At 37.6% G+C, this 12,208-nt stretch overlaps 1 protein-coding gene across 1 annotated transcript in view; it reads left to right on the top strand.

The window, feature by feature from the left end:
• CUL3 (cullin 3) overlaps positions 1-11,909 on the top strand; it is a 52,933-nt gene extending 41,024 nt beyond the window's left edge. Inside the window, exons 11-16 of the mRNA XM_084292330.1 lie at positions 1,904-2,028; positions 2,365-2,461; positions 3,472-3,606; positions 8,773-8,959; positions 10,592-10,737; positions 11,428-11,909. Of these exons, the coding sequence (XP_084148456.1) occupies positions 1,904-2,028; positions 2,365-2,461; positions 3,472-3,606; positions 8,773-8,959; positions 10,592-10,737; positions 11,428-11,559 (822 nt within the window). The 3' untranslated portion in view covers positions 11,560-11,909. The remainder of the gene's footprint in view (positions 1-1,903; positions 2,029-2,364; positions 2,462-3,471; positions 3,607-8,772; positions 8,960-10,591; positions 10,738-11,427) is intronic.
• Positions 11,910-12,208: the final 299 nt, after the last annotated feature.

Raw genomic sequence — 12,208 nt, forward strand, 5'->3', positions numbered from 1 at the left:
GGCCCCCTCTGGGCACTCCTGACGCTGCAGTGGCTTTGGTTAAACGCAGAAGTGCTGCCTCATTCAAACTGGAATAATCTATAATAAATAGCCAAGTAGTTCCTTGGCTGCAGGTAAGTCTGTATGTCAAGCATATTTGAATTAGCTTCGGAAATCTGAATGCCAGGAAAGTGTTCACGGATGTACAGTGACTCTGATTGTGCAAGGGGTTCTGAAGTTTTTGTTGTCTTGAAGCTGTTAGCTGAAATCTACCTCATCAGCATACTGTGAAGCATCACGAGTGGCAGAAATGTTCTCAAAGTGCTTTCAGGAAAGGTTGTGGGGGCACATATATATAGGTGTAGAGGACTTTGTGGATGGGCATCCCTACTACTGCTTCCAGTACTAATCTAATCTAATGATTTTTTTCTCTCTAGGATGGGTAAAATAAGAATTTCAAGAGCAAATTCTTAAAGCATTTCAATTTTTAGGTAGAATGAGACTTCTACGTGAGATTTTTTGTGTTACGGATTCGTGTACTTTACCTGACAGTTTTACACTGAGTTAATAAATGATGTATATTTTTCCAACTTAACTATGTGTAGCTAATAAGGTAAAGTTAAAATGTTAGCAGCTATTCTACTAAACCTTATTTGAAACTCCTTCTTGACAAGGAACCAACAGTTTGCCTTATGGCTGCCTTTTGTTCAGTCTCGTCATTGCCTTTTAATGACATTTCTGGAATATTTGTTTATGATGGACATGTATGTATTTCTATTAGTGTTAATATTTGAGAGTAATTATATTTTTAAAAATACTACTGTTAACACGCTGGTGTCAAATTATTTTATCTTTCTATTTATATTGATGGCCTTTGGCTGGAGTCAAAATTGTTTGAAGCTTCTTTTTAGGTGACTTACGAATTAGTTTTCTGTGTCTAAATAGCTGTTTGAACTTCCCTTACGAGCCTCATGACATTGGTCGTGACAAAATTAGAGGCATGGCAGTAATGCTGGCTACAGAACAATCTTTATATAGGTCTTTACTTTTATATAGGTCTCCATACTTTTGCAAATTGATACTCTTAAACCTTAACTAAATTCAATTCAAGGGGATTTCAGTATGAGTATTTCTTTGTCGTAATTTATAACAAGTTGGATACAGTATGCTTTTGTTTTTCGTGTCTTTCATAATACATGATCTTTGAAAGTATTACTTACTCATACTAGAGCTGAAAATACTGAATTTAAGTTTCATATTGCTAGGTTTAGTTGAGATAATAGTGAGGACTATGCATGCCTCACTGGTAGCCAGAAGATTATCACCTACTAACAGAAGTGCTTTATACTTATTCTACAGCTCAAGCATGGATCTATGTTTTCTAACCAGTGCTGGTAAAGGCTGTCTTCAGGGAAAGTGGGTTGGTTGTGTGTGTAAAAGTGAGCAACTGTTTAGTGTGGAGGCAAATGGCAGGAAGAGCTTGCTGTTGTTTAACGTCAGGTATTCAGCATTATTATTTGTGTCTAGAGGATAAATTTATAAACACTTAGCAACTTGTCTTCAGCAACCTGGCTTTGCTGTAGTAAAAGCCTATCTAGAAGGAACTGTTACACATATTACATATATTGTAAGTTACGTTTAGGAACACAGGTATTTCATTCTTGGTTAACGCTTTTATAGTATCTGTACACTCTTAAATGCCACAGGAGAATAACATGGAGGATTTTTGCTGTACTGTCTGACGTTTGGTGTATGTTTGGGTAGTGTTGACTTGATTTGTCCATTGTTGAAAGAAAAATGTTTGTAAAGAGATATCCATTTTTTTCTTACTCTGTAAAAATTCTATATATCCTACACTGATAGAGAAAAACAGTGAAACGATCCTCTTTTAAAATAGTGGATGTTTTCTTCCAATTGTTTGTAGGTCTCATTAGGTGGTGTTGATCTTACAGTGCGGGTCCTCACAACAGGTTACTGGCCTACCCAGTCAGCCACACCAAAGTGCAACATCCCTCCAGCTCCCAGACATGCTTTTGAAATATTTAGAAGGTATGTATTAGAACAGCCTTTTAGGTAGAGGGTTTAAGAGCAAACTTTCTAAACTTTAGTTCTAATGGCAAAATGCATCTGTAAGTTCAGACATGTTAGCACACTGCTCTTCTTCAGTACATGTGAAAATTGAGAACGCAATATTCACGTTGTTAGCCTAGAGATTTGGGGAGTTTTTAATTTGATTTCTAGTTCAGTATTTTGAAAAAGCATGAGATAGAAGATTTCTTGATAGCTTTGGGAAGTCTACATAACTACTAAGCTACTGTTAAGCAGTTTCCTCCTAGATACAGAAAGTAAACTATGTATTACGTTTTTGATTAATTTGTATTGCAGATTTTATTTAGCCAAACACAGTGGGCGACAGCTGACACTCCAGCATCATATGGGTTCTGCGGATCTCAATGCCACTTTCTATGGGCCAGTTAAAAAGGTAAAGTATCAAGACTGATAACTTGATTGATACTGATTTTATAAAAGAAGATTGCCCATTGATAATGTAAGGAAAAGGTGCCTTTCATCATCACCTTCATGTCTGATTCTTCCTTTGGAACAGTTTTGACACGTTTTCTTCTGAATATGATTTTAATGGGTCACTTACCATCATCCTTTTTAGTACCTCATGGAAAAATAGTAATATTTTTTTCTTTTAGGAAGCTCAGTGTTCTGATTTTTTGGCTGTTACTTTTTTCACTAAATCAGTCAAAAGTGAAATGAAATTTGTTTATCTTTAGAATAATTCCTGTTAATGTGGAAAAAGAACTGGTAAGCCAAGTCTAGTCTGCTTTTCATGTGCAGAATGCTAGCAACATATACATTTTTTCAAACATGAAAATTTTAGTATAGCTTACAGAAGTATAATGCCTAATAGTTGTGTATAGAAGAAAATGCTATGCTAGTGATTTAGACCAGTTCTAAAATGCTAAGTTAGATGCAGTTAATGGCATGATGCTAGGGAACAAAGAAGGCAAGGTGAAATTAGAACAAAATTCATACAATACCACATATAAATAACATGCATTTGTGAGGGTGTTAAAATTGTATTACTGTAGGACAGACATTATGGTGATTTTGATGATGATATGAGTAAGAAAACTGGAGGTTGCTCAGGTAGTGGAACAGGTGCCCAGAGAGGCTGTGGAGTCTCCATCCTTAAAGGTGCTTGATATTTGACTGGACACAGCCCTGAGCATCTTGTTCCAGATGGCCTGGCTTTGAGCTCGACCATGCAAGATACAGAGGTGCCTTCAGGCTAAAAAAAAATCCACTCTTATAATAAGACAGCTCCTGGAGAGAGATTCTGGTTATGCCACCAAGCACGTGCAGTTCTATCACTTGTGTAGACTGCTCTCTGGGATAAGTTTCATATAACTTCCATCTTGCTGAGGTAACATATTTTAGAGGGAAAAACAATCTAACGCTAGTTTTGTGTTTTTAAAACAGGAAGATGGCTCGGAGGTTGGTGTAGGAGGTGCCCAAGTAACTGGCTCAAATACGCGGAAGCACATACTGCAAGTCTCCACTTTCCAAATGACAATATTAATGCTCTTTAACAACAGAGAAAAATATACCTTTGAGGTAAGAATTGTGTTTTTCTCACCTGATTTTTAAATAACTGCTTTAGGTCTTCTTGCCCTCTTCAATAAAAGATATGAAGAGCAGGTGTCTCTCATTCCACTGGAGTGTGGGTCAGGCCAATAAATACAGGAGGAGATGAGCACCAGTGCTGTGTCTGGCAGACACTCCTGGGGGATGATACTGGGAACAGAAGTTTTAAGGAAAGTTGAAGGGGGTTGTGAGTGAGGTAATTCCTCAACCACAGAGCTATAGAAAAGCTGTAACCAGAATGCAGCAGGTGGCTCTCCTTTCTCATTTTCCTTGAGGAACTGTATCTAGAGGTCCAGTGGTGCAGATGGGTTTGTATCCTTGCTTTTTAAACACTGAAGTTCTTAACTTGGCTAGCTAGAGCCAGCTGTAAGGCTAATCAAAGAACTCTCGTTCCTTCTCTGACCTGGTGAACCAGAAAAGACAATGAGGAAGTTCCACGTAGCTCCCTAGCAGGGAGGCTGGGGGGTCATTTCTGGGAAGGGTTGAAATGATCAGCTGATGAAAAATGGTGGAGAATGCTTTGGGAGTGGAGGAGGATCCTGTGCTGTGAGACTTGAGCATTGTATTGTTAGACAATAGTATGTGCCAATTAGTAGTTCTAGGTATTTTCTTTGGTTTGAGAGAGCATTGGAAGCCTTGAAAAGCAGTTAGGGGTGCAGCTTGAAGTTAAGGGGTTTCTCTTTTTTTTTTTGTTGGCTTTGGATTGTGCCATGCATGGTACTCACCTGCCTGTTTGCTTGGAGTTTGCTTTTCAGCTTTTTTGGCGTACTCCCAGGCTACTAATGCAGGACGTTTCTTTAAACAGTTGGGGGAGGAAGGCAGCATTTCCAAAGAGACTCTTAAATACTTCTCATAGTTTGCAAAAGATTATTTGGGGGACAGAAAGTTCTGTGTGCTGTGCAATGCATCACAGGAGCATTACAGCTCTGAGTACTGCTGCCGAATATTGAACTGGTAGAGGACTTAACAGCTGGGTTCACAGCTTGTTTTTCCTTGTTGAAATTGGGCCGGTAGCTCTATTATTTTACAAAATTACAGGCTTTATAAATAGCAGAGCTCATCTATATATGAATAAATAACAGTTGGTAGTGTCATGAAAAAATACATTTAAATATGTGCTCTAAATTATAGTCCGTTTTGCTTAGAGCAGATGGTAGAGAGCTGTGTCCTCAGGTTTTTAGGTTTTGTTTTTTCCCTTGTTTAGGTGTTCTTAAGTCGTTTCATTGTGTCACCCTGTAACTAAAACACTAAGAAGGCACTCTTGTTTTGTTTGGTTTCTTTGGAGAAGTACGTGGGAGTTGTCTTTAACTCCAGCCAGAAAAGCTTATGAAAACCTAAGGATGGATTAAAATTTTATCTTTGTTCGTTGATTATTGAATACCATCATTAATTATCGAGTGCTGGGCATATCCTATTGCTTTGTCATATCAAACCACTGCTTTTACTGTGACAATAATGTGAGATGTGCATTGTGCAGTGCTCGAGTAAGCATGGAAGCATTTTTGATCTGCAAGTCTTTCTGCAAATTCAGATCTGGACAACTTAGTTTGAAGTTGGTTTTGCTTTTGGGTAGACTTTGCTGTTTTGTTCGTGTTCTGTGTTAATTCTATTAATTAGAAACTTAGTAAGAGCATCATAGTAATCCTAACAGCCATTAACCCATGATTGTAAAATGGGATAATGATGATGAAAAATTATGCATAAGATTTTACAGAAAATTAAAGGATCGTTACATAGCACAATTCCTTCCTAAAAATGTATGCAGGTCTTGTATTGCTATATGGTAAGGATTTGTGTACGTATGCAGAAGAACCAGTGGCCATATGGGCCTAGCTTTACCTTACTCACCTCTAAGGATATTCACACAGGCCTTCAAAGCTTGCTCACATTTCATTCAGTTCAGTTTCTTCTAATGAAGTGTCATGTATTACTCAGCATTTTTTCTGCTCAAGTTTACAGCACAGCTCAATGTTTTAAAGGGTGAAATGTACATCTTCCTCATCAAAAATGAGGGGAAAATATTTGGTGCTTACTTTATCTCTGGGCTTAACAAACACGAAATATAGGTGCCACTATAGTAGAAGTAAAGCTGGTGGATACTAACAAAAATGAGATGTTAGCACTTAAAACTGACTTGACTGTTTTCTCTCTTGCTGATCTCTGCTTTGGAAGAATTATGAGTTGAAGTCTGTATAAATAAAAGATCTTCTTAGTTTGTCTTTTTCTTGTAATTTCAACAACATGACTTTTTTCCTTTTAATTTCCTTCTGCACTTTTTCTTTCTATCAGGAAACTTTCTTCTTGTGTAGAACTGGACAGAGGCCATGCCTAAAATAATCTCTTCTGTAGTCTCCAGATAAGGCTCACTTAGTAATGTTTTTACAAGTGAAATTGTGTAATAGGTACTGCTCTTGTGCACAGCTCAATTATTGTCTTTAAAATAAAGCATTTTTGGAGATGGAAGGGAAACCACTGTACATTTTCCACTGTGTTACATCAAATGTAGAAAAGTGTCTAGAAAAATGATATGCCACAGACGGAAGGAAAAAGAGTGCAGCAGCATCTGTTATCCCCATTCTATTCAGAGCTACATTTTTATACAACTTGAACTTTTTGCCTTCTTCTGGGGGACTATATTGCAGTGCAATTCTTTCTTGGTTTTTATTTTTAAGCTTGCTTATTAATGCAAGCAAATAATTTCAGAATTTGTGGCTGAATTGGAATGCTACAATGTGAAATAAAATAAATACAAAGTGGTTAGTATAAAGATCTTCAGTGTCAAAAAACCTCAAATTTCATTTTATCTCCTTGTTTTTTAATTATATTTTTTTCCATCACAAGCAGGGAATATATTTATTGTAGAAACAACTTAATTTTGACTTTTAGCTCGTGATCAGAAACCAGAGTTTGGAAACCTGCGTATTGCAGGCATGATCTTTCTTCTAGGCTAGATTTGGTTTATAGCCTCAAGGCTTTACATTTACCTAAGTCCTACAATCTGCGTGCTGCTTTCCTTTGGTTAGTTGAGTTTATGCTGATCCATTTCAGTAACAATTTTTGTTGTGACCATCTGAAGGATTTTTTTTTTAATACTGCAGTGTGCTGAATCTGGAAAAATCTGTGAAGGTGACTATTTTTTAAAATAAAGCAACAAATGAAGTAACTTGCCTCTTCACAAGTAACTTAAAGTTGCTGATAATAGCAAATAATTAAAATGTGGGTGCACATTGATAGGATTTCCCGATCATCCAAAAGCAGTAGGTATCAAAAATTCTGAGATCTGATCGTTTTTGACTTACTGAATTTTTACAAAACTCATTCAAAAGAATTTAAAATCATGTGCAAAAATGCAACTTCGCATAACTTTACATGAAGTCAGCATTGCACATGTAATGCTGGGTCTGTAGGTGAAAAATAAGGCTTGTTCTCTGCCTGAGCTTTGCTGAGATCTGATCGATGCTGAATGTGAAAGGCCAGTATACTCAAATTGTTCTTATTGCCTGTTGTCAGTGGTGGATGACCACACAAGACCAGATTTTATTTTTTTAACATGACTACGCAAAAGAAATAACATCATTTAATAGAACTGAGTTGTATAGTGACAAGAAAGTCAAACTTCAAAGAACCCAAGTTCTTTACAAGTCTTCAAACACTGGGAGTTCTTGGACCTGTTTTTAGCTTGGTGGTCGTCAATTTGACTTGTGTGCTGTGAGAATGGGGAATTCCTGGGGACAACAGAATAGCTGGATGCTGCTCCTAGAACTGATGATGGGGAAGCTGGGCAAGTGACAGCTCTTGTAGCCAGTTACAGCCCTGTGATGCTTAGTTTTCTGTTTGGTAGCTTAGTCCTTAGCTGCTAGACGTCCCTCGAGAGTCTGAATGAGAATGTGGAATTAGGAGATGCTTGGGGTTTACTCAAAACTATGAAAAAGAAGAAAATGCAGATAAGTCTATAATGAATGGAAGCTCAGTAAATGAGTTAAATTTGAGGAAGCAGAAGCAGTTGGCCTGCTCATGAAGCATTTTAAGATGTCACTGCAGCTTTTCAGTACTTATAGGGGACTTACAAAAAAGATGGAGAGCAACTTTTTGCTCAGGCAGATAGGACAAGGGGGAATGGTTTTAAACTAAAAGAGGGGAGACTTAGATCTAGGGAGGAAATTCTTCACCCAGAGGGTGGTGAGGCACTGGATCAGGTTATCCAGAGAAGCTGTGGATGCCCAATCCCTGGAGGTGTTCAGAACCAGGTTGGACAAGGTCCTAGGCAACCTGATCTAGTGGGTGGCGTCCCTGCCCAGGGCAGGAGGGTTGGAAGTAGGGGATCGTTAAGGTCCCATCCAACCCAAGCCGTTCTATGATTCTAAGATCATTCTGCATCCAGTGTATTTTGCTTACTGACTCATAACAGGCGACTTACCTAACTATGGCTCTCTCCTGAATTCTGAAGAATGCTAAGAGAGGTATAAAAAGTTACGACAATTGTTTTTATTAAGACCTTCTACAAAGTTCTTACCTTTGCACTCTTCTGTGTTTCGCCTCTAGAAGTTGCAGCTGAGGGCATATGGGCTGTAAATAAATTGTTTCAGGTTATTCAGAAAGGAGGTGCAGCTAATCTGGAGCACTTCTCTGTTACTGTGAAACAGGACCTTGCTTGCTTCCATTAGTCAGGATCTTGTTATCAGCAGAGGCGCTGACTGAGAATGCAATTACACAGTTCTTCATCAGGACTGCTTGTGAACAGCACGTGTTTTCTATCGCTGACGGAGTTACTTAGAAGCTTTGATTTCATTCTGGTCAGTGACTATTGGAGACAGAGAACAAATCCCTTCAGCTTTCTTAAAAAAAAAAAAAAAAAAAAAAAAAAAAACACTTTAGTGAAATGTAACAGCTGGTTATTCTTTTCTTTGTGTGTGTTTTCAGCTTATGGTAACTGTACTTTGATTCATGTGGATTATTTTGCTTGGTACACGTTGAGATTTTGTTCATGAATTCTCACCTGCCAAGCCCTACAGCTGTCAAAGTACTACTATTTTGCGGGCTTGAAGATGGACCTTTTAAGTAGTCAGCGTTGTTGTTTGTAAAATGTGATGCTTATTTCTGCACTGGCTGTAAACTGATCAGGATATTTTTCTTCAGGAAATTCAACAAGAAACTGATATCCCCGAAAGAGAACTGGTTAGAGCCCTTCAGTCACTTGCTTGTGGCAAACCAACACAACGTGTTCTCACGAAAGAGCCCAAGTCAAAAGAAATAGAAAATGGTCATATATTTACAGTGAATGATCAGTTCACGTCTAAACTACACAGAGTCAAGATTCAGACGGGTAAGTGGATCTTTATATGCTGTCTTGTCCCCCAGACTGCCTTAAAGCCTACAATTCTTTTGCAGGCTCACTGTCCATAGAAGTAAAAGGAAGCAAGGAATATTTTTTTTTTTGATGAGTAGTTGCATCAAAACAAGAATTTAAATAAGAAGAGTAAGGAAGTTATGATTGAGCTTATTGTTTTTCAAAATTTGTAGTTCTCTTTTAAAAGGGAAATTCAAATTAAATAATAAAATTAAGTGAAATTGAGTGGCATTTTTGTCACATGATACATTTATTTGCATGTACCAAATGCTGAAATGTCTTAGAGTGATGATTTGAGTGGAAGTTAACAGATGAGAGAAAGGAGTCGGTGTGGTACCACTTCACTAGCTCACCAAAGCGCTGGTTTATGCTGTGCAGAAGTAATGCTGATATCTTTTGTCTAGGAGGCTCTCTAGAAATGGTTTCTGGTTTGTAGTATCGCCGTAGATGCACTTCAAAATGTTTTGCAAAATAATTTCCTGATTTTTAGTACATAAGAAAACATTTTCTGACTTGGTAGGTCTTGGTACGTAAAATACACTGCATTGTGGGCAGTTCAGATGTGTTTTGAGTGCAGCCTTGGTAATTCACACGCTGTTTGTTGCAAGTAATGTAACTCTGGGCTTCTGCGCAGCATGCTGTGTCCAGGGATGTAGGTGTGTAAAATCCAGTAGTGTGTACCAGTAATTAAACTGTATATATCCTGCTGTGTAATTGATAGCTAGACTGTCTTCAAATGTATGCAGAGCGCTGTGGTCACAACCCATTTGCCACACTTGGAGTATTTCTCTAGTGAGCAAGAGCACAGCGACTAAATGAGGCTGTTCAGATCCCTGTGGTCAGAGCACTGGCAGAACTGAGCAAAGTTCTGTGACAGCTGTTGGAGCTTTGGTTCAGTGCTGCTTTTCTACTTCCTCTGCACAAAGTTCTGTGGATGGGGGATATGGTTTGGGGTTCAAGATGGGTTTAAAGCAAAGTTGATACTTGTGGTTTTAACATAACAAATAGAAGTCTTCTTACTTATATCTACTTAAAAGGGATAAGTACTTGAGGCTTTTGAGTGAAGAAGAGAAGGGAGGACAGTGATAGCAGCGTATTGCTTATACTTGGGCGAAGAGGTAAGAAAAGCTAGACACAAGGGCAGAAATAAAGCATAAATAGAACAGAATACAAAAGAGAATGCAGTTGAATCAAAGAAGATAAACGTTGAACTATTTCTTCTGACTGAAGAAATTTCTAAGTATTGGTTTGTGAAGTAAATTTTCAATCCTTTTTCTGTTTTAATTAGCGTATTATTCACCATACTAAAGAGAAGAATATTTAATGGAATCGTGGGGTTGGGTAGTGCCTGTAAGCAGATTTGAGTACTGCTCAAATTTTAACATAGCAGTAATTAAGTAACACATTGTTATCTTGTCAGTTGCTATCAAAATATGCCAGAAAGTTAATATGTTCTTGGGGCTGCTTTTCATTAATTATATATATATGTATTTGAGAATGTGAAAACGCAGGAAAATATAACTTGAATTCTGGACGAAATAAATGAAGTTAACACTTGCACAATGGAATTTAAAATTAATTCTGCTGTTTCTTTCTTTTTTCTTGAAGTTGCTGCCAAACAAGGAGAATCTGATCCAGAAAGGAAAGAAACAAGGCAGAAAGTAGATGATGACAGAAAACATGAGATAGAAGCTGCTATAGTTCGGATAATGAAATCTAGAAAGAAGATGCAACACAATGTGCTAGTAGCAGAGGTATGCTTGTACATAGTTCTGATATGGACTTGAAGTTATTTTTGTTCTTCCTTTTGAATTCATGAAAGTTACACCATCCTCCCTAACACTTTCTGAAAGGCTTCTGAGAGATGCTATATTTAATCCATCCATTTTTCACCCCCCCACTGTACATCTAAAGGCATTTAAATCCAAACCCTTCAGTTTAGGGTGTATTCACACGTATATCTAACTTTCCTTCTTCCCTTTAGTGGCATGACAATGTCGTCATATTCCTTGACATACCAATTGGCAATGAGAACCACTGTACTCGATGGTATTTTCTGTTCTGGTCTTGACTGTTGGGTCCAAGCTTGAGAGTTTTGATCTCTTAGAGAGAAAGAGGGAGAGTCCTGCTGCTCTCACCTCCTAAGTTCTGACAGCTTTGCAGATAGGATGCATTTTCCACTCCTGAACTCTTCCGGTTGTGAAACTGAGAGGATTTTCAGGTGGTAACTGCCTTTTTGAGCATCAATACTTGGATTCATACTCAAAAAGGAGCAAGCATCTGATGGAAAAAACTGACAGAAGTGTGCAGGCTGCTTTTTCTGCTTCGTAGTTGTAGCCAGCCTTGCTTATGTACAATTTTATGATTATTTTGGTCAGTTAAGATACTTAACGAGCTTGTTTGCACTGTGATCTTATGTGACTGTTTTTGATCTTACATTTTAGGTAACTCAGCAGCTGAAGGCCCGATTCTTACCAAGTCCAGTTGTTATTAAAAAACGTATTGAAGGACTTATTGAGAGAGAATATTTGGCACGAACACCTGAGGATCGCAAAGTATACACTTACGTAGCATAAAATGCATTCAGAAAATTTGATTTATTCTTGGACTATACTCTTCGCATGAACTGGGAAGTTCTTTTAAATCATTAATATTAAGACGACCATCTCTTCTATTAAATTACAATACATGTTCTAGACCGTTCAGATCAAGCCTTTTACTCCTTTTGAGAGTTTTCAACATCAATTGATTGAGCTTCAGGCTTTTCAACGTTATCCCTGTAGAGATCATCCTTACAATTCTTTGGGAAAATGTGAATGTGCCGCGTTTGTTTTCAATACTGTATGAAAACAGAAAAATAAAAACAAATTTAGAAAATACAGCTCATTAAAAAATAATAAAATTGTTGGAATTTCATTTCCCCAGATCTTCAGTGTTGATGTAAATGTGTTTCTGTAGTGTTGCTTAGCACTTCGCGCATTGTATAAGTTGGGTTTAAAAAAAAAAACACAACTGGTAAGGCAAAAATCCCAGTTATATTGCTCTGCTTCAAATGTTTCTTTAACTAGCCATGTTTAATTTAAATACTTGGTAATTTTTTGAAGACCCAAGAATACAACTTGAGCATGTTTCACTCTTCCAGCTGCACTCACTGTTGTTTGAACAACATGAATCAGGAACTTCTGGGGGTTCAGAAAAGACCATAATAAGTTTGGCTTTCCCTTC

Source organism: Netta rufina (genome assembly GCF_964035555.1).
Source record: "Netta rufina genome assembly, chromosome: 9".
Lineage (NCBI taxonomy): Eukaryota > Metazoa > Chordata > Aves > Anseriformes > Anatidae > Netta > Netta rufina.